Source organism: Rosa chinensis, chromosome 5, assembly GCF_002994745.2.
Source record: "Rosa chinensis cultivar Old Blush chromosome 5, RchiOBHm-V2, whole genome shotgun sequence".
NCBI classification, from domain to species: Eukaryota; Viridiplantae; Streptophyta; class Magnoliopsida; order Rosales; family Rosaceae; genus Rosa; species Rosa chinensis.
This window is the reverse complement of record NC_037092.1, coordinates 52669485-52691359: the sequence shown is the minus strand read 5'-3', so window position 1 is coordinate 52691359 and position 21875 is coordinate 52669485. Positions and strand designations below refer to the sequence as shown.

General features: G+C 36.5%; 2 protein-coding genes and 1 long non-coding RNA gene across 6 annotated transcripts; 1 reads left to right on the top strand and 2 right to left on the bottom strand.

Moving 5' to 3' along the window:
- Positions 1–144: 144 nt before the first annotated feature.
- On the bottom strand, positions 145–3230 carry LOC112167041 (ADP,ATP carrier protein, mitochondrial). Of its 2 annotated transcripts, none has more exons than XM_024303998.2 (4): positions 3081–3230; positions 1466–2000; positions 1003–1377; positions 145–705 (listed from the first exon to the last, which is right to left on the bottom strand). In XM_024303998.2, the coding sequence occupies exons 2-4, from the start codon at positions 1976–1978 to the stop codon at positions 409–411; spliced, it is 1185 nt and encodes a 394-aa protein (XP_024159766.1). In that variant the 5' UTR covers positions 1979–2000; positions 3081–3230; the 3' UTR covers positions 145–408. The 2 variants fall into 2 exon arrangements, with proteins under 2 accessions (XP_024159766.1, XP_040362182.1); XM_040506248.1 differs by lacking the exon at positions 3081–3230 and adding an exon at positions 2850–3016.
- A 1905-nt stretch (positions 3231–5135) lies between these two features.
- Positions 5136–7520, bottom strand: LOC112166261. 2 transcript variants are annotated; one of them, XM_024303054.2, is made up of 2 exons: positions 7312–7520; positions 5136–7192 (listed from the first exon to the last, which is right to left on the bottom strand). In XM_024303054.2, exon 2 carries the CDS (start codon positions 6856–6858, stop codon positions 5488–5490), a length of 1371 nt encoding a protein of 456 aa, XP_024158822.1. In that variant the 5' UTR covers positions 6859–7192; positions 7312–7520; the 3' UTR covers positions 5136–5487. The 2 variants fall into 2 exon arrangements, with proteins under 2 accessions (XP_024158822.1, XP_040362181.1); XM_040506247.1 differs by having other exon boundaries at positions 5136–6845.
- Positions 7521–13321: 5801 nt separating this feature from the next.
- On the top strand, positions 13322–15768 carry LOC121049084. Of its 2 annotated transcripts, XR_005799285.1 has the most exons (5): positions 13322–13423; positions 13843–13941; positions 14423–14505; positions 15147–15245; positions 15600–15768. It is a non-coding gene; the product is annotated as an uncharacterized LOC121049084 (long non-coding RNA). The 2 variants fall into 2 exon arrangements; XR_005799286.1 differs by lacking the exon at positions 13843–13941 and having other exon boundaries at positions 13349–13423.
- The last annotated feature ends 6107 nt before the right edge of the window (positions 15769–21875 follow it).

Sequence of the window (21875 nt, the reverse complement as noted above, 5' to 3'; positions counted from 1 at the left end):
AATTCAATGATGAGTGCATTAGGTGTGTGGGATGAGTTTACCCCAACTTGTTCGGCAGATGTAGCTCCATCCTACCGATTTAGTGAACTACTGTAATACCTGGTGTTTATCGTCATTTGGTCGCTTCTTGTATCCAAGACAGAATTTGTAAAGAAGACCGACATATAAATTAAACATAAACATAATGAGCTTATAACAGCTCTTATAGCCAGGACGGCTATGAGAACAAAATTCCTGGACTCTGAAACAAAACAATGCTTAGGAGACAAAATCCTCTAAACTAGGTTATTAATCAGTAAAAACTGCCTGAAACGAAACTCAGGACAAGTAAATATTTTCATCAATATCTGTAGCTACATGGGGTCATTGACTTTTACTTAAGCCCCACAGAAAACGATCATTTTTTGCTTAAGCTCCACCAGAACCATACTTCTTTCCAAACACCAGCACCTGAAGCTTGTCATAACCTGCAAGCACACCAGCACCAGCAATTGCACGAAGAATATTGGCACCGGCACCCTTGAAGAGGGACTTTGCACCCTCATTCTTCATGACTTGATTGAAGCAATCGAGTGAGCCCTTGTATTTGACCGCTTCACCAGAAGTCATCATCATCCTCCTACGGATAGTGTCAATTGGGTAAGATGCAAGACCGGCACCATTGGTGATAACCCAACCAAGAGCAAAACTAGCAAAGAAACTATCCTGCAATTATTCAAAACAAAACGACTTGAGATAATCACCACAAGACAATAATAAAACCAAGTCTTGAAAGAAAAGTATCTCAAAACATCCTGTTTGACCTAAGGTCAATGACTACCAATGCAGTACATGTACCTGGATGAAAATTGCTACAGAAGATAATCAAGACACGTTTTTAGTAGATGCAGAATAATTATCGAATTAAAACAACAATATCTTTGTGTCTACATGTCACAAGGGGATGACTTCATATCAAGCTAGCACAATATCATTAATCCCAACGCAAGCAATAACACTTACCTGCATCTTTCCAGTGAGGAGCACAGGCTTCAAAGAATCATACATTCCAAAGTATAGACCACGGTACACAATGATGCCAACACAAGAAATGTTGAAACCGCGGTAAAGGCCAGCAATACCATCTGATGCGAGAGTCTTTCTGTAGACATCAACCAGGCCATTGAATTGTCTCCCACCGCCTCCCTTCTTAGCAGCTTTGGAATCATTTGCAAGGCGGGTACGAGCATAATCCAAAGAGTAAACAAAAAATAAAGAAGAGGCACCAGCAGCACCACCAGATGCTAAGTTTCCTGCAAACCATTTCCAGTAGCCATCCCTATCCTTTTTGAAGTTGAAAAGCTTCTTGAAGTAATCTTTGAATGCAAAGTTTAAGGCCTGGATGAACACAAATAACATAGCATTAAGCAATGGGAGGAATTGGGGATGAACACAAGAGAGAAATGCAATGAATGAAATGCCATACCTGAGTTGGGAAGTAACGGATGACATTAGCTGTGTTCCCTCTCCACAGGGACACCATTCCCTCATCTTTCATTGTTCGGCTAAAACAATCCCCAATTCCCTTGTAGGGTTCAGAAAGCCTGCCAGCCTTGAGCATCTCATCCTGGTTTTGAATCAACAGCTTTACGCGCTCAATTGGAGCAGCAGCAGTCTTGGACACAGCGGCTGAAACTCCACCCATTAGAAAATCAATGGCAAAGCCCGCAAATCCTTTCTCTGATGGGGCTTGGACAAGCAGAGGTGAGGTAGCGGAACTGATCAATGACCGATCAGTTGCTCCACATGCATGGTTCACAGGATACTGCAATGCTGCATTAGAATAATTTCCATATGCAAAACGCCTTTGATTGAGATTAGGCCTCTGGAAGCCGCCATAGTGGCTCTGGCTGTGGATATCTTGAGAAAGGGTGGAACCAAGATGTAGCTGACCAGCAAACTTTTGGATAACAGTTGGGCTCTGGTGCTTATCAGCCATCACTTACCAATGAATCAAACACCTGCAAACTCATCCACTCATGTAATCAGAGAGGACCAACGGAGGGCAGTACCCACTGTGCTTCAAACAATTTGAAAGCATCATGCAATATAGTACAGTGTTTAAAATAACAAAAACCATAAAAATGGAAAAGGGAACAGAGAAAAATAAAATGATCATATATCAGCAACACTGAACTCCCAAGTTATAGTAACTGAATAATAAAACTGAAACAATTTTCAACTATTATAAAGTGATCATCAGTTCATCACGCATGGACAAAAGAAATTAGCGAACGATCTTATTCTCAGCAACTCTAATCCATCACAGTGAATCAGATCAACTGAAACTCAACCGAAACAGGCAATAACAGCTACAACAAGTAAACTAAGGATCATATAGACATCTATTTCCGATCAGAACAACCCAAAAGTTATATGACCAATGGGACTGATTGTTATAAATATCTGCCACTACTCATTTGACACCTTGATCATTCCTAACAGAACTATTAAACTCCAAATCAATAAAACAATGGCAAAAACTGAATGACAATGACTTTCTTAGCATAATAAACATACAAAGGAATGAGTAAGAAACAACTAGATCACTAAAAAGATAACCAAATCCATTATTGACATAAAGAATAGGTTTTTAACAACATACGTACACATAAAATGATCCAAAAGATCTCTCTTTACACTATAAGAACAAGATTCATGACCAAAAGAAATAGAACAAGAATAACTTCCAAACAAGATGAGTGAAGAAACATAGATCAACCACAACATAAATCCAAAACCAATCAAAGATGAAAGATCCATAATTTCATTATGTGATCTAGAAGCCACAGAGATCAATCCAAACATACCTCTAGAAGATTTGGAAAGGGCTAAACGATACAAAAGAGAGGAAGAGATCAAGAGACCCTTTTGCTGGTTTATAACAAAAACTCAAATACAACAATATGTGAAATCCGAAACTCAAGCAGAATACATAGTCAAAAACACCACAAAAATAATAAAAATAAAAAATGAACACGATCACTGCAACAACTAAGATTGAGTCAAATATAAAGAGAAGGAGAGGAGAGAGAGTTAACCTCTGAGCTTGGCAATCGGAATGTCAAAGGAGGAGAGCTTAACAAGGAGATATGGTAGGGTGGCCAATGACACTGATAATATGAAGGGTCTGTAACCAAAATGGACACTCACTTATATAGCCTCCGATTTTTTTCTTTTTTCTTTTTTTATTGGGGCTCAAAGAAGATCTTGCTTTTGTTTTTCTCTCAATAAAATTTTAAAAAATAAACATTTATCATAATATGGGAGTGTTTGGTAGGAGTGATGAGTAAAAATTTGACTAGGTGAGTGTTTTTCGGCTATGACTAGGAAAAGTCTGGCACGAATACAGTGTCATATTGTTATTAGGAAAATTCTGCATATGGAATGCGATTATTGTGCCAATTTGTTTTTGAATTTTTTTTTACAATTAATAAAATAAGATCGTTTTCCAAATTGAGATATATGTGTTTTTGAAATTTGAAGTTCATCCTTATCAATCCCAGTCACTCCCACACATACTATGTATTTGATCGGATAATAGGATTTGTTACTATAACAACCTCGATTTATCAAATTATTATAAGGTAAAAAGGGTATATCGGGAAACTTGTGTCAAATATATTAAACATTTTCACTAATAAATTGTCCAACTGGCCAATGCTTTGCTCCACCCTCAATTCAGTTTCACACAAATCACACTATGGCCCTTAGCTAAGAGGAACCAGACCAGAAGAATTCTGGCTTTATAATTTTATATGCACTCCTTTCAAGTGAAATTTTTTTTTTTAAGATATAAATCTAACAGTGGAAATGATTATTTTTAAGTTCAAGTTTTTATTTTTTACTGTTAGATTTAGATCTATAAATGACGGAGCATAATTTTCTTGCTCAATTATTGAGCTGGTGAACATAAACACGGCTAGTTAAAGGGAAAAGATGTTAACGACAGTAAGTAGCAACAGTTCGGTCATTTCTGAAAACATTTCAACTGAATAATAAAGTCATAAAGAAGAAATGGAAATCTCTCTTGCTTCCACGGCTTGGGTTCTAAAGAGTCAAGAGTGACATCATATACAAGCATGTGTGCTTCTTCTGGCTACCGTTGTTTCATTGAGTAATTGGACTCAAGCAGAGTTGCATATACAGGCACGACTGAATATGATCGCTTTCAGTTCAGTATAGCAATCTAAGCCAACTAACCCCTCAAGCAAACAAGCTCAATATTCGTAACTCATTTTTGGGGATAAGGACTTGATTTCCAGTTGACTAACATGAGAATATTAAGGTCTATCGCAAAGAAAGATTTAGAACTCTTGCAACATTACCTAGAATGGCCTCTTGGTAAGGAAATGCAGAGCCAAATCATTCAAATCAAACATAGTGAGATTAAAGTAACAGCCTCATCTATCAAGGGTTCCAACCAAAGAGACACGCAACCTAATCCAAACACAATCCTTTTAATTAATAAAAGTTATTTCACTGTACGCATGTACAAAAAACTTGAACGAGTAAACATAAAAAACTGCAAAATCTGTCACAAAAAGTGCCATATAAGTGAGGCATTTGGAAAAAGAAATTGAAAGAACAAAAATATACAGAGTACAGACTTACACAAAGCAGCATTTCAGAAGAGGGCATATCATCAAGCCAAACTTAGGTGACAAGTAGTAAATATGATGATTGTAATTTTTTGGTTCAAAAATGAAGATCATTATTTGACTACAAAAAGAGCTTATAACATGTTTGTCTCCCCTATACCAAGCTATCTTGGCATTCTCATCATGTTAGAACACGTAGTGCAGTTATTACAAAAAAAAAAAAATGTAGTACAGATGTTGCTCTTGATTACCCAGGAAAGAAATCAAAACTTTGTCACAAGTACAGGAAAAAAAAAATATAATGGTACTTCATACCCAACACCTCTTAAAGAATGCACTCCTAGCATGCCCAATAAGGGCCAACTTTTTTATTTTTTTTGAAAGGGGTTTGGAACCCAGCATAATTAGGAGGCTCAGCCTTTTATTTTTCATTTTTGTTTTTACAGTCACATGAATTTGTTTTCCCAAAATACAGTGAACTTATAAACTAATAAATGAAGGGAACCAAAGAACTTGTTTCAGAAAGTAACATGATTAACCACAATAAGCGTTTGAAGACTAAACCATATCTATCAATATAAACACCAACTACAAGCCTAAGACCACAAGATGCAAGTGCAAAAATACAACACAACTTTGAATCTATACAGGAGAGGCATCCAACATTGTAGATATCAATATTCCTAAAACTAATCTGGAGAGATAGATGTTTGATCATAATTTAAAATAAAAAGCACATGAGATGTAAGTCTCACAATATTGCAGAGTTGCTTTATGCTTGAAGATTTCTTGCAGAGTTGCAGAATGTCAAGCATGCCCAGTATTGGGCAGTGATTGAATGCAGAGGCTATTGATGCCTCCCCAAGTCAAGATCTCTTCCTAGCAATCTGTCAATACCAACAGAAGGTTCTAAAGAAGCTTCTGACAGCCTCAAATCTATTTCCACTTCCTTCTGCCTCAGTTGCAGTACCCTTTTGTCATTCTCTAATCTCATTCTCTCATTCTCCAGCCTCAACCTTTCCAGTTCCCTGTCTTTCTTGCTACGGTATCTTAGCCATTTATACCTCTGCTTCTCAAGCTCCAAAGCTTCAGCCTCGCAGCTGACTCTTTGCTGTTGGAGTTGCAACTTCTGTTTCTTGATCCACTCTCTTCGCTCCCATAGAGACTTTGTTGGGTCTTGAAGAACCTCAGCCATTTCAACTTCAAAACTATCCAGAGAAACCTGTTGCCAGAAATGGTCATCTTCTTCACTAGATCTCGTCCTGTCACCCATTCTACCCATCCGATCTCTATCAATACCATCAGCATTATTATCTTCGTCATCTAACTCATCATCCTCAGTGTCATGGTGTTCTTCAGCCCCTTCTTCCTCAGAAACATTATTGTCTGTTGAGCATCTCCCGGGAGGTAAAGGATGACCTTTGAGGTCAAGATCATGACAACCAGGTATCCACTGTCCATTATGATAAGCACACATTTCTTTATAAAACAACTGTTTTGAACTCAAAATCTTTCTAACGTCATCTTTCGCCTTGGCGGAGAGATGGGGCATTGAGTCCATAAGAGCAGGATTCTCCACCACTCTACAACTAGTTCCCCTCCCAAGAATATCATTCAACCTCTTATACCTCTTGTTCAAATCATTAAACTTGTCCTCGCACTGCTGAGGTGATACATGGCAACCTTTACCAATCATTATCTTTGACACAGTCTTCCATTTACCCTTTTTCTGTAAAACTGCAGATTTCCTCTTAAGGCCTTCACCACCACCTTCAACTGTACCATCATCATCCACACAAGCAACCACCGATATAAGAAGCCTAACCACTCTATCCGTCCATTTCATTCGCTGCCATGTGGATCCCTTTTTACCCTTGGCTCCTTCAACGTTCTCACCATTCCCATCTTCTGTATAACTTGGCTCATCTTCTTCACTCAAATTGTAAGCATTATTGGTATTAAAAGGTGCAACGGCCTTTCCTTTTACAACATTCATCGAAGCACCTCTTGGTATCGACCCTTTCACCTCTGCAAGCCCTACAGGACGGTGATCAACCCCAACCCCAACACCACTCATCACAATCCCATGATGTTGATGATGTGCCAACCCCGGAAGACCCAACTGCTTCTCCTGGTGTCTAGGGATCCCCGATTCAAGGTCTAGCGTCCCCCCACTTGGACCAGACAAAAATCCACCTCCCAAACCTGAACCATCCATCCTTGTACAGTAAACAACAAAATCCTAGTCTTCAATTTGTTTCCTCTCAAAAACCAAGAACAGATAAAAAGAAACTAAAACCCTTGGATCAACCTCATACTCAACTCGAAAACATCATATAAAACTATTCCTTAATAATACTCCACTTTCTTATCAATCAAACATAACAAGATCAAGGTCTCTTTCATTTCCCTCCATTCTCTTACCAACAAACCCGAGGGTTTGGTTTAATGAGAATCCCGTGATGCCCAAAACCGATCAGACCAGTCATACAATGCTGCCTTTCGGATACAAAAGCCCGTGACAATTTGAAAACAGACCAACAAACCCAAATCTGCAAAATATTTACAATTTGAACATTCCTCTTTTTCACTTTACAAACATCCCCTCCAATCAATTATAACGATAACTAAATCCAAACATCCTAACCCAGAATCTATATCAGAGCCTTACCTTGTGGAGATCGAGCATGAAGATTCGGCCTCTGAGTAGTTTTGAAGAGTTTGAGTTTGAAGGAACAAGGGTTACAGCCTTCAGTGAAAACAACTCACCAGAGTCTATTGCACCGACTGTATCAAAGTCCACGCACCGCTACAGTTGCCATACACTCACTCTCCTGCTCATTTTTTCTGGGACATCCCGCTGTTTTAATTCACTACAAAATGCCTACACGGTACACACCCACACACATATATATATATACACGACTTTTTACCATCTGGAATATAATTTTCTCCGGTTTAATATTTACAGTCGCCAGAACTTTTAAAAGAAAATGATTTTTTTCATATTTGAATTGGGTTAATCCTCTAATATTATGTGTTGTGTAAACGATATAGTTATGAATCAAACTGGTTAACGAGCTCGAACTATTAATTAAAAACAAATGCAACTAATCATGGAGAATTAATTTTGACAAGAAATGTTTAAAAAAAAAAAAATTAATCAGTCTTACATTTCTCTTTACCTGAATTCTTGTAGATGCATTCTGAACAATCCAACGAAAGCCTTCACTTAAAACGAAACATTTCCTACCCAAAACCAATGAACAATGCTACTTGTGATGGCAAAGTTACTCAATCGGTACCTATAACCCTTAATTTCCGTTCCTCCCCCTCTGATTCAAGCACTAGGAAAGCGAAGAGTGGTGAACACCCAATTGAGTATTTTTGCTCCTACTGCTCTTAAGTGCTGGCTTAACAAGCTCATTATGACATATAAACTCAATTGAAGATAAATTTGTGAGAAAAATTGACCAATTGGAATTAAATTAACTTCATCATAATAAGCAAGATTTAAAAGATACAGAAATTAATTTCCAATTATACATTTGGAAAAAGAGGAAAGTAATTAGGTAATTAATAGTATATGATGTAAAATTGGTATCAACAATTTCCAATTGATCACTAGGGGAAAACTAAAAGCCAAGTAGCCAGCGGAGGATACACATGGGCTTCAGTTGCTTCGCCAACTGAGCTTTTTGGAAACTCTATTCCTTTGCTTTTGTTATGGGGATTAGAAATCAAGATTCTGATTATATATTTGATAAAACTGGGAAAGCAATTCAGAGAGTTAATACTATTAATTAAATACAAAAGTAGTATTAATAATTTATAATATTAGCACTCAGGAAACAACCAATTGGTCCTCAACTAATTTGCTAAGTAAGTTTTTTTTTTTTTTTTTTTTTTTTTTTTTTTTTTTGTAAATGTATTTCTTTGTTTTTTTTTTTTTTTTTTATAGGAATAAGAAATTAAGATTATTGTTATAAATTTTGGCAAAATGAGAAAGTAATCAATTGATACATGCACTTGGGCCTCAATTGATTTGCTAAGTAAGATTTTTTGTAAATGTATTCCTTTGCTTTTTTTATGGGAATAAGAAATTAAGATTATTGTTATAAATTTTGGTAAAATGGGAAAGTAATCAACTGCGCCGCCACAGCGCTCTATGATGGGTCCTCACAGATGAATGGGCAACTACGTTGGATTTGAGACTCCAACAATTGTCCGCCACTTCATGCCCTTGCTAGGCGATCTCCTTACCGCTAGATTTGCGGATGTCACTTTGATGAGACAGTCTTCCCATCGTTAGGGGGAGATAAGAACACAAATGTTTAGCAGGAACGATATGAATTGTCGTGGTCTGTCCCCACTATGTCTCATCTTGATCCCCGTTAAAGTGACGAGATCACACAAATATGCTGCAAACATGCTTGCAAGGAAGGACGTTCCTACGAGAGGACGTAGCGCCACCCTACACAGAGGCAGGCATGGCGCCAATGCCAAAGAGAGTGACACTCTGGCGTTACAGGCCATGGCCCCAGCTAGGATGCGTAGGAGGCCCGTGAGTTCGAAGGATACTTTGGCACATTTCAATCCTTTGATCATCAAGACTCAAAATCCATCTCATGAGAATCTTCCGAGTTATGGTTATCGTTGGGGGACGCCTCAACGTCAGAACCTATTCTTAAGAATATAGAGCTTTATGAAAATTACACTAATGTACATGAGACATGGGATAGAAACTTCATCATAATTGATGATGTAGTTGCGCATTTCGTTATGCATGAGTTTGTTGAGTCAGATGATATCGAACCATGCTCCGTTGACGAATGAATACCAATGTAGAGAAATTTGGTCTAAATGGAAAGATGCAATCCATGTTAAGTTGGATTCTCTAACAAAGAGGAAGGTTTTTGAGCCAGTGATGCCAACATCTCCTAACATAAAACCTATGGACTAATGGGTCTTCGTTAGAAAGCGTGATGAGGAAAAGAGATGGCAATCTTGCCTTATGGCTCAAGGCTTCTCACAAAACGCCCTGGAATCAACTACGATGAGACATATTCTCTCGTAATGGATGTCATTGCACTCCACTACCTTGTCAGTTTGGTAGTTTCCAAATAACTGAACATGCAGCTTACAAATGTGGTCACTACGTATCTCTATGGGGATCTAAATACGGAATATATATGAAGGTTCATGGTGAACTTCATTTGCCCAAGTCAAGTGGCTCTAGATCACGGAGTGCGTTTACAATAAGATTGAAACGCTCACTAAGGTGACTACTTGATTGGAAAATGATATGCCCACGAGTTTCTATAACAAGTTTCGGATTCTATTGCGGTTCATATTGGACATGATTTACATTGGAAGCACTCAAAGAATTAAGGAAAATTGTTGAACACTTGAAATCTGAGTTTGAGATGAAGGATTTCGGGAGAACACGATTATGCCTCTGTTTGGAACTTGAGCATCGTGTTGATAGATGGGTAGGCATTTTGACAAGGTCAAGCCTTCAAGCACCTCCATGATCGTTCATAGTCTTGATCCTGAAAATAATCCTCTTTGTCCAAAGGATGATGACGAAGATGTGCTAGAGGCAGGAGTGCCTTACTTGAGTACAATATGCACATTATTGTACTTAGCTTAATACACAAAACTGCACATCTCATTTGCAGTGAACTTGTTAGCTAAGGTATACCTTTGCTTCAACGTGACGCCATTGGATTGGTGTAAAAGATATCTTTCGATACTAGAGATGTACGACTGATATGGGCTTGTTCTATCCCTACAGAGAGACGATGGATTCGGACCCATCACACACCAGGAACCCCGCCAACATTGGCCTGCGTCCACTATCCCCATCCCAAAATGACATGTGTTTTAGAAGGTTTTGCTGATGTTGGGTATCTCTCTGACCCACACAAAGGTCATTCCCAAAATGGTTAAGTGTTCACCATGGGTAAAGACCGTGATATCTTAGAGGTCTACAGAACAGACCTTAGTCGCTATATCTTCGAACAATGCAGAGATTATTACTCTTCATGATGTGGTTCGTGAATGTCTATGGATTGGATCCATAATTACGCATGTTCGAACAATTGTGATTTGAAGTCTACCACAGATGAGCCTACGAGCATTTAATAATGCTGCTTGTTTTGAATAAATGAAGCAAGACTACATCAAAAGCGACAACACTAAGCATAATCAGCAAAAACAGACTCTCCTGAAGATCAAAGTGAAGGTTTGATATGAGGACAGTGTGGCAGACTTACTCACTAAGTCATTGCCTAAATTTCACTTTCGAGAAACATGTTAGTAGCATCGTTTGCTGAAGTTATCCAAATTCCCATGACCGTAGTCATCAGGGGGAGATAAGATGCAGACATCAGGGGGAGATGTCTACATGTATGGTCTCGAAACATGAAGGTGTGTTGTGCTCTTTTTCCCCTTCGACCGAGGTTATTTTTGTCCCACAGGGTTTTTGTTACTCGACAAGGTTTTTAATGAGACAACGAGAGAAGCACCACGTTTGGGTGACACAAGGGGGAGTGTTTAAGTAAATCCAGAATATATGTCTGGCCCAAACTCGAGGTTACTTGCTCTAGTTGAAATAGGGTTTATATTAGAGATATTCTCGGAGAATCTTAGAAGATATCCAATCAATGTACAATTATGTTTCCATGTACAACTCTGTCTCTATACTTGTAATCCTCTATATAAAGAGTCCCCTATTATCAATGAAAGCACGATTCAATTCTCTCCCAATTCAGTTTTCCTTAAACAAAATTAAGATTATCGTTATAAATTTTGGTAAAATGGGAAAGTAATCAATTGATATATGCACTTGGGCCTCAACTGATTTGCTAAGTAAGTTTTTTTGTAAATGTATTCCTTTGTTTTTTTTTTTTTTATTTTTTTTTATGGGAATAAGAAATTAAGGCCTCATTTGGTTCGCATAATGGAAATGTTGGGAAAGGAAAGTTGATCATTTCCTGTATTTGGCACACCCAAGAAAGGAACATTTTTCCTGCATGAAGGGAAAATAAGGCCTCATTTGGTTCGCAGAAAGGAAAGTAGTTCCTTTGTTTTTCCCATGGGAAGGGAAATGAAATTTCTGAAGAACTTTCAAGGAAAGAAGAGGGGGGGGGGGGGGGGGGGGGGAGGGAAGTGATTCTTTGGAGTATGGAAGGAACCATTTCCCCCCCTATTTTCCTTTGCTTCAGGAAAGTATTTCCTTTCCTTTTGCATCCCAAACACAGGAACTTTCCTGATGCTTACTTTCCGCGAACCAAACGAGACCTAAGGGGGAAAATGGATCCTCCCACACCCCATGGGATTTATTTTCCCTCATACTTTCCCTGCATTAATTGCACATTAATTACCTACTCTAAAGATTATTTTAATGGTTGTTATTACCAAATTATCTAAGAAACTTTTGAATCTTGAATTGTTTATGTTTTAAAAATAAGAATATTATTAGAAAATTGATGTTACCTACTTTCCTATTCATGCACAAACCAAACATCGGAAAGGAAAGTAAAATACATTTTGCGATTACTTTCCCGGTGTTTCCAAACATTGGTAGGGAAAATAGTGGGAAATTTACTTTCCCATGCTCATGGGAAAGACCAAGGAACCAATTTCTTTTCCGGCAACCAAATGAGGTCTAAGATTATCATTATAAATTTTGGTAAAATGGGAAGATAATCAATTGATACATGCACTTGGGCCTTAACTGATTTACTAGGTAAGTTTTTTTTGTAAATGTATTCCTTTTCTTTTTTAATGGGAATAAGAAATTAAGATTGAGTGGCTCTGTTCATATCTCCAAACTTAGTATTTGGACCACCCATCATCTTTTACTTCCCAAAACTTCCTATTTTACCCTTTTCTTTTCTTTTTAGACCTCATCATTTTCGATACTATCCGCCTCCATAATCGAACGAGAAAAAACTAAAATAAAAAAGTTTAAGGAGAAAGATCAATTGCTTTCTGAAGGTATAATCTTCAATGAGCATATCATGCACATGATATGAGCATATCAATTAAATCAATCAGATCCCTTGCAGGATACACTATGAACTCTTCTATGGTCTAGATATTTGATAAACCTAATATACTTTTCATCTTATATACAAACTCACTGATATAGCCACCTTACATCGGCCCAGACATCATCTGTCAGGGAAAAACTTGTAAATTTCGGCATCTTCTATATACTGTGGTTATCCGACTACTATTGTCCACGAGAAACTCAAAGGAATAAAAGATGATTCTTCATCGGAAAGACGAAGGACTTCAAGGATATCATAACACAACTTTAGAAGACCTCTCTCTCTTCGCTCGATAGTATTAAAGGGATAGGGTGAAAATGAGGATTTGGCAGTTGGTATAATCGTAGACAGTGGATAGAGATCCTTTTTTCTTTTTCTTTTTTCTTTTTTCTAGAAGGGTAAAGGGGGATTTAAAATTGTACAAAAATAGAGGAGGTCCAACTGCTATATTAGACCATCTCCAACGGAGAGGTCAATTGCCATGTGGAAGCCCAACATTTATTTTTGACAGCCCAAACCCTTCTTCAACCCGTATGTCTTTTCCACGTGGATTAGACATATTCCTCTCCTCTGTCAAATTTGACAGCTTCTTCTCAATTTGTATTTTATTTTTTTATTGTTTCTCACTTTCTCAGTGCGTCTCTCTTTCTCGTTTCCCCGTCTTTCTTCCTTCATCTCATCCAGAACTTAGGCTTTTGAAACCCCCGGTTCCAATGAGCTAAGGTGATGCCTCTCTTCCCTTCAATCATGGTCGATTCTAAATTTCTCTCTCAATCAATTTCTTTCTTTTCTGGGTCCAATCTTACTTTCTCTTCTACTATTTCGTGTGTAAATTACTCTACTTTCAGACGCTCTATTTAGGTGTTTTGGTTATAGACCATGATTTAATCTCAATTGCGTAAGAATTTGTCTCGGTTAGGAATTTCTATTCCAAAGTGAAATTGATCAATTGGGTGCTCATTAATTTTTTATCTTGGTGGAATTCATGCCTCGAAATTGTTGGATTCATGGAGAATGCAGTGAGCTGAAATACAATTTAAGTATTGCTGTGGAAGTTTGGTTCCTTCATTTGTTATGAAATTTAAGTATTGCTATTTTTATGTAACCCTTTTTAAGTGAGTATGTATATCTTACTTTCTTAGGAAGAAGAAGCTTTAGATAGATGTTCTATTGTAAAACTAGTAGATGTTCTACATGTGCCTCGTACAGAAGCAACTAGTTTTGGTCCTGCGTTTAATGAGGTAATATATTGGTTTTTTTCTTCTCTTTCATTTTTCTTATTGCCAATATGATTCTTGACTATCAGTCTGTATGGTTGCTGGTCAGTGTTAGTAGTTTGCACATATTTGGCCTCTTTCATCTGGTGCTTAGAATTCCAACTTAATATGAAAATATTGAAAACCAACTTCTTAACTGACTGGAAACATTTAAGAAAATTTAGGGAAGAAAAAAGGGGGTAAAAATTTAAGAAAACTTTTATTTGTAGCTTGTATCTTTTCTGCAGATGAGTTAATATGATTACTTAAGGAAAACCCGGGATGGGATGATTGAGTGGATTTATGATTACTTAAGCTGCTTGTGGGTTGTGAATTTTGAAATGTTAAGGATGTTATGATTAGTGATTTGTTTTAGTCATAATGTTGATTTTGTACCTACTTCAACTGTGGAACTGATGCTTGCCTAATATTAATGGGAAGCATTTGATTGATTTCTTGAATACAGGATTGGAAGCTTGAATCATGGCTGAAGATCTGGACAAACCGTTGTTGGATCCTGAGAATTTCAATAGAGATGGCATCAATTTGGTACGTTTTCATGAGCTACATTGCAGCAACCACATTTAGAGATTCATTCCCTACAGCATTTTGAATCATTTCATGTATTACAAGAACGATTACCCCTGAAAGAAGTTTTTGAACAACTGAGAACATCAGCAAGAGGACTTTCATCCAATGATGCTGAATGCAGATTGCACATTTTTGTCAGCATCTTTCCACCTCTGAATGTGTAGAAGAGGCTACCTGTGTTGAGAAGTGATTAGGTTGACGTACATTGCTGTCTTATTTCCTAATCATTCAGGCTTTTGAGTTTTAGTGGTTCTCTAATGGGCTGATATTCAAATGCTGGTTTTATTTGAGACGTAGTTTTATTTATCCATCAAAACCTGCTTAAGTACAACAACTATGATTAAGCAACAATTGAAAAGAACTAGCTTTCTAGAGGAACCAGAAAGTACAGTATACTGTCTTCAAATAGGTTATCCAGATTTTAGGTTCTTTTTGAATTGACAGTGAATTGATCGTGAAAATTCCTTGGTACCATATAGCAGGACTTTGTCCCAAATGAAAACAAACTTGCGGTTCTAGCATGCATGTTGATTGGTCATTAAGTTTATATTAAAGTGTATTCCTAATTAACATTATTAAAATCCCGTACTTTTTTGCAGGAGAACAAAATTTTGAAGTTTCTTAGCTTTATGTGGAACCCCTTGTCATGGGTTATGGAAGCTGCAGCAGTTATGGCACTTGTCCTTGCTAATGGGGGAGTAAGTAATCTTAAACTAGCTATGTACTTCCAATTCAGGTCAAATTAAATATGATGTGTAATTTATTCTGGAATGAAATGATATTCCAAGGTGAGGCTCCTGACTGGCAAGACTTTGTTAGGATTATTGTCCTATTAATAATCAATTCAACAATTAGTTTCATAGAGGAGAATAATGCGGGAAATGCTGCATCAGCTCTTATGGAACGTTTATCTCCAAAGACAAGGGCATGTCTCTTTGATTGATGCCTCCCGCTCACAGAGTTTGGCTATGACAGTTTTATGAGGTCTGCTCATCATGTTTTTCTATAAATTAAGGTAGATCTTTTATTTGTAGCTTGTATTTTTTCTGCAGATGAGTTAAATGCCTCACTAAGCTGCACATGAGTTAAATGCAGACAAGTTGACCACGTACCAGATTTGCAGCAAAGGTTTTTGTTCTTTTTTTTGCGATATCTTGTTCCTCACTGAGAATGAAGACTAGTTGCTCTTGTAATATGCAGCATAAGTTTGTATGGTGGTCAAGAAAGCCTTCTAGTTTTTTTAGTTTGTATCAGTTTGTTGGTTTCCAATGAAGTACTATATGTTTATGTTTTCAAGCTGTTTATGTTTCCTGCTATGTATTCCCATATCTCAAATTCTCGTAATCTCAATTGCATCTCTTAATGGAACCATTCATTGTATGACCTTTGATTTACAAGAAAAAAAAAAAGGAAAAGCAACATAATAGAATTTTATATGTTAAAGTAATATTCAAATCTGACATCTCCATTGGAGCTAAAATTAGTCAAAATATTGCAATATCAAATTTGCCATGTCATATGTCAAGACCAAAGCTAAAAAACAAAGCCATTGGAGATACTCTTAAGAGGTCTGAATAGAACCACTCATTAAGATTCTCATTATAAATTTTGGTAAAATGGGAAAACAATCACCAAATTCTCATTATTAATAATAAATTAATAGTATTTGATACAAAAATTGCTATCAACAATGTCTAAGAGTGAATAGGGAAAAACTAAAAGCGCAAGTAGCCATCTTATGTTCACTTAAGCCTCAATCCATTCTCCAAGTGAGCTTATTGAAAAATCTATTTGCTTTTGTTACGAGGATTAGAAATGACAGAACCAAAGTCCGCAATTCACCCTGAAATTCAAGGTAATCCTATGGGGCCCACTTTTCAAGAAAATTTGGCAGAATTTTTCCTAAAAGTGGACAACCCAAACATGTACAAAAAAAGGGCAAAAGTCACAAACAATACCCCTACTTAAAGTCATTCTACATTTTGATATCTCATTTTCTAAATATATCATTATGGTACCTCAACTTATTACTTATGTATAACATTCATACACACTGTTAATAACACCATAAACTCAAATGTCATGTAGCTCTCTGTCATGGGTACTTTCGTCTATTTATGTTTTCCCACCATGATAGGAGCATTTTAATGCGATATTTTAATATTTAACTCCCCGTATTTTGCTTAGTTATTTCCTTTACTTAATCATTTTTAATTTAGTTTTTATTTTCTAGGTACATTGGAATAAATGACAAGGAAATGAGCAGAAATGAAGAAATGAAGCTTTCCTATTCCAACCAGGAAACCCAGTTCAAAAGAGGAAAGTGTACCAAGCAAGATTCTGAAGCCAACCAAGAAACTTGATTGAAATAATGATGGAAATGGCGTTGGAGATCATCATGGCTTGAAGATGACACATGGAGGCCCAAAAATCTTCTAGATTAATTATGGATTTCGGCAAAAAGGAGAAAAGCCCAATTAATTTGGGTTGTTGGAAGTAATGGAGATATTTTTGGGAATTAAATCTGATTTTGCCATGGGAAATGATGGAGATAATGTGAAAATCAAGGAGATTACATTGAGAAAATCTTGGGAGAGTTTCAAGGGATTGTGCAACAAGAAAATGCTCAAAACAAGTCCAGATTCGTTCCTTAATTCCTTCAAGATATGTTGGCTGAAAATAGAGAATCAAATCTGCAATTTTAATGTGAAAATCAAGAGAAAATCAAGGGGATGATGTTAAGGATAATGCCATGGAGAGATTTAAGGGAGAAAAGGTCCAAAATGAGTCCGGATACATTGTCTAGGTTCATGCCTAGATATTTGGCCGAAAATTGTGAATAAAATCATATTAAATCATGGGAAATTTGGCAACAATATATTAGGGATTGATTTTGGAGATTTTTGATTGGTTGGATGATACAACAGAGCTGACGTGGCGCTACGTGATTGGTCGAAGTTGTGTGGTGCAACCAGAAAATTCTTTGGAAATTAAATTCATGAAGCCTTGCCTTCCCCTATATATAGCCTCCTCTATAGACAACACTACACCACAAAACACCACAACACACCTCTCTCCCTCAGTAAATAAACATCAGAAAAATTCTCTCTATTCTCTAGTCTTTAGAAGCTCTGCGTCTCAATCAAGGAAGAGAAGAAGTCATGCAATACATCAAGATCCTAGCCGCCATCCACCCTTGTGTTGTCCCTAGAAGATTGCTTGCTTTCAAGGATCTTCGAGTTCTTCGTCTCAAGACCATGTCATCCATCTTTCACGGTGTATTTCATACTTTCTTTTGTTTTCCTTTGTTTGATTCGTAGAGTTATGGATTCTAGTTAACATGACGTAAAGGGCAAAGTTTAAAGCCCATTTATATGTTTTGAAATAAAGTTGTGATTTCTTTATGTTGATTTATATGTTGCTTATGTGAGATTGCTTGATTGATTTTGTTTTACAGAAAAACTTTTGCATGTTTATGTTATTTGGTGGCCAACTTAGGATATATGCATGTAATTGGAGCTAGATTTAAGTAGTAAAGGCTTTGGACAAAAGTAGAAATCAATTAAGGAGGATTGCAAATAGGTAAACTTATTCATAACTAGGTTGTGCACTTTGGTTGACATCCTTTCTTTGTTCTTAATGCGTTGAATGTGTTCTTGATTAGCTAGCTTTCTAGACTATGATTGCATGTTCAATAGGATTGATTGAGGTGCTTTCACTTAGATTAATTATTCAAGGAAAGTAAAAAATGGGAAATCGTTTGCTTTCTAACGTTTCACATAGTCATCTTCTTTCTCATGACATAGAAAATCAACTATAGGAATTGTAATTGGATTTCATGCATATGATTGTGATTTTGATCTTTGTTCCTTGCGTTCCACCCGTGTATATGTGTTTTTATCTTTTGTTTATTTTATTTAGTTTAATTTTTAAAACCATAATTCTTAAACCCCCTTTTATTTCGTAAATTTGTATATACTTTATTTTATTTTTGTAAATAATATACTTTGTTTTTATTTTAATTCTTTACTTGTTGTACAATGACAGGTGTACCCTCAATCCCCGGAATAGAACGATCCCTATTTACTATATACTAACGATGACATTTTCAGGGTTAAATTGTGTGCTTACTTTTAAGCGTATCACACCAAAAATTTCATGGAAGAGGATCTAAATTCCTTTCTTTTTGCTGAAAATAAAATCTGTCATCATTATTCAAAAGAAAATAAATCCTGTCATAAAAAAAAATACTATATTTGGGTTTATGAAAGATCAATTTAAGTTATTGTACATGAAATTTTGACTTATTGCTATGATTCTAGGAAACGGAATAATTAAAATTATAAGAGGTGAGAGATTTATCGTTTTTCAGCCTGCTAATCCACGATTAGAGAGTGGCCTGGATAAAATCAGACTGTCCGCTAGCTTTATTAATTATTGATTAATTCTATATCATCTTATCTTAGCTCTTCAAGTGTAATTTGTTGGGTAGATACTAGTTTTATTTCAAATTTTGGGATTTGAGCCTCTCCCCTTTAAATTGAAGAACTCTTCAAACAAAAAAGAAAATGTTTGTTCTATTCATTATGCATAATCAATTTCAATTTGCAGATCGTCTAGTAGAGTTGTAGATGTTGCTAGAAACTTTTAGGATTTATGGTTGTTGTAGTTATTTGCTTACTCTTTTAATATAGATCTATGGTTGTTGTTTTTTTTTTTTTTTAATAAAAGTAAATATGAATTAGTGGAGTGAGTTTTTGTTAAATGGAAAATACCACGAGATTTTTAGTGGGCAAACATAAATGGACAAAAATACCCATGGCAAAAAGCTACATGACACTTGAGCTAACGGTGTTATTAACGACGTGTATGAATGTTATGCTTAAGTAATAAGTTAAGGTACCAAAGTGATTTATTTAGAAGATGAGGTACCAAAGCATAGAATATAGGGGTGGGTTCGGTTCCGAGCCTAAACCGAAAACCGAACCGTTCGTTCGGTTCGGTTCGGCCCAGTTTCGGTTTTTTTTTTTGGTAAACAGATTTTTACCAAATATACTTCATACTTATTTGGTATTGTAACTCGAGAAATTTTTATTTCTTCAAACCTATAATAATAATTTATCACAATGTGTTTACAAGTTTACTAATGCATGCTTTGTACTTCAATAGACAATAATTTGTAATTCCATACTCCATAGTCTATATAATTCAATTCATATAATCAAATAGTCCATCAAGTTCTAGCATCAAGTCATCAACATATGAAATGGTAAAAAAATATAGAGTCTAAAGTCTATAACAGTCCATCATTACATCAACACTAAGCCACTAACCTCACAAATTAAAAATGTGTAAGTTCACTAAAAGATTAAACATCACAAAAAGAATGAACCAACATCTACATATGAAGGAGAGCAATTGCATGATCTCAAGCTCGGAAAGATGAAGTCTTCGACTTTGGAGATAACATTTTGCTCCAACTACTCCCCACTGCAGCTCCACATGATATCTTAAGCATCTCTACATTAATATAACAGAATAATAAAAAAAACAACATTAGAAAAGAAATACATACAATCATATATAATATAAATATTACAACTTCATTAACCCAAAAAACTTTAATTAAGAAAATAGAAACTATTACCTCTTTCCGCTTCTTCACACAACTCCATCGTCTCAACGGTAGACATATGATGTAGATACACATTTTCATTCATAAGCCAATTTTGTGTACATATCAAGGCCTTCACAATTCTAGGACTTAGGGAGCTACGGTATGGATCAATAATCCTCCCACTCGTGCTAAAGGAAGATTCTGAAGCTATGGTTGACACCGGAATAGCTAGAACATCCTTTGCAATGCGGGCCAATATATGATATTTACAAACTCCATTCACCCTCCACCAATTCAACAGGTCAAAGCCTTCATCATCTCTTTCAATAGGATCTCCAAGATATCTATCCACATCGTTGTTTACCATCTCGGCTTTCTTTGCTCTTCTCTTTTGCTCCTTCTCTTTCAATCTCTTTTCTAACTCCGTTAGACCCTTATTTAAACTAGATATCCCATCACTTGATACTTGAGAACCACCAATCTCACCAACACCACTTTCCCTTCCCTCTTCCTCATACACCTTGTAAAGTTCATACAAGAGATCCTTCACACTCTGTGTTAGCTTCCACATTTTCATCCATATCCCCATCATCAAGAATCTCAAAATAGTCAACAACTTTCTCAAGTTTATGACGTGGATTAAGAACAATAGCAATGAATAGATAGTGTTTCAACTTATCAAAGCTACCCCAATACTTGAGAAACTTGCCTTGCATGGGTGATGCAATCTCAGACAAACATGGATTCTTTTGTTATTGCAAGAGACCATAAATAGAGAGTATATCACCAAAAGTACTATGAACGGTAGGAGAATTAGAACAACATACCTTCAAAGTGATTTCATAAAATGGTCTCAAGAAATCCACAAATTGCTTCCCATATTGCCAATCAACACTTGCCAGTGGCCCTTCTTTTGGCTTTTCACCCTTGTTACCTTGGAGCCATGCCCAAAAATGACCCGCATCTTCTTCCACCATTCTATCAAAAGATTTTTGGAAGCTCAAAGCCCGTTCCAACATCAAGAATGTGGAATTACACCTAGTAGGGATATCCAAAATCACAAGCCCTTTGCACTCTAGTTTCACCCTTTCAACACATCCCTTAAAAAAATCAAGTCTTTGTGGGGAGGATCTAACATACCTCACCGCATTGCGAATGACACCAATGAATATCTTCATCACACTCAACCCATCAATGACAATCAAGTTAAGAATATGGGCGACACACCTCATTTGCAAATTCTTCCCTCCATGCAAAAGTGCATTGGGGACACCCCAATCACCTATCCTCCTACTCAACTCCTTTAATGCAACATCATTTGATGAAGCATTATCAATGGTGACTGTGAGAATCTTCTCTATACCCCATTCCAACAAATAATCCTCTAATAGCTTAGCTATAGCCTCTCCCTTATGACTTGGAATCACACAAAAATTTAAAATTCTCTTATGCAACACCCAATTATCATCAATAAAATGTGCAGTGATGACCATATAATTAATGTTTTGAATAGAAGTCCAAGTATCGGTTGTAAGAGACAATATATATCTACTCAATTGATCCATCAATTTTTTCTTTTCCCCCAAATAAAGCTTAAGGACATCCTTTGCTATTGTCTTACGGGAAGGAATTCTCCAATAAGGAAGAGCTCTACCCATAAAATGCTTAAACCCCTCTCCCTCCACATGAGAAAATGGTAGCTCAATATAAT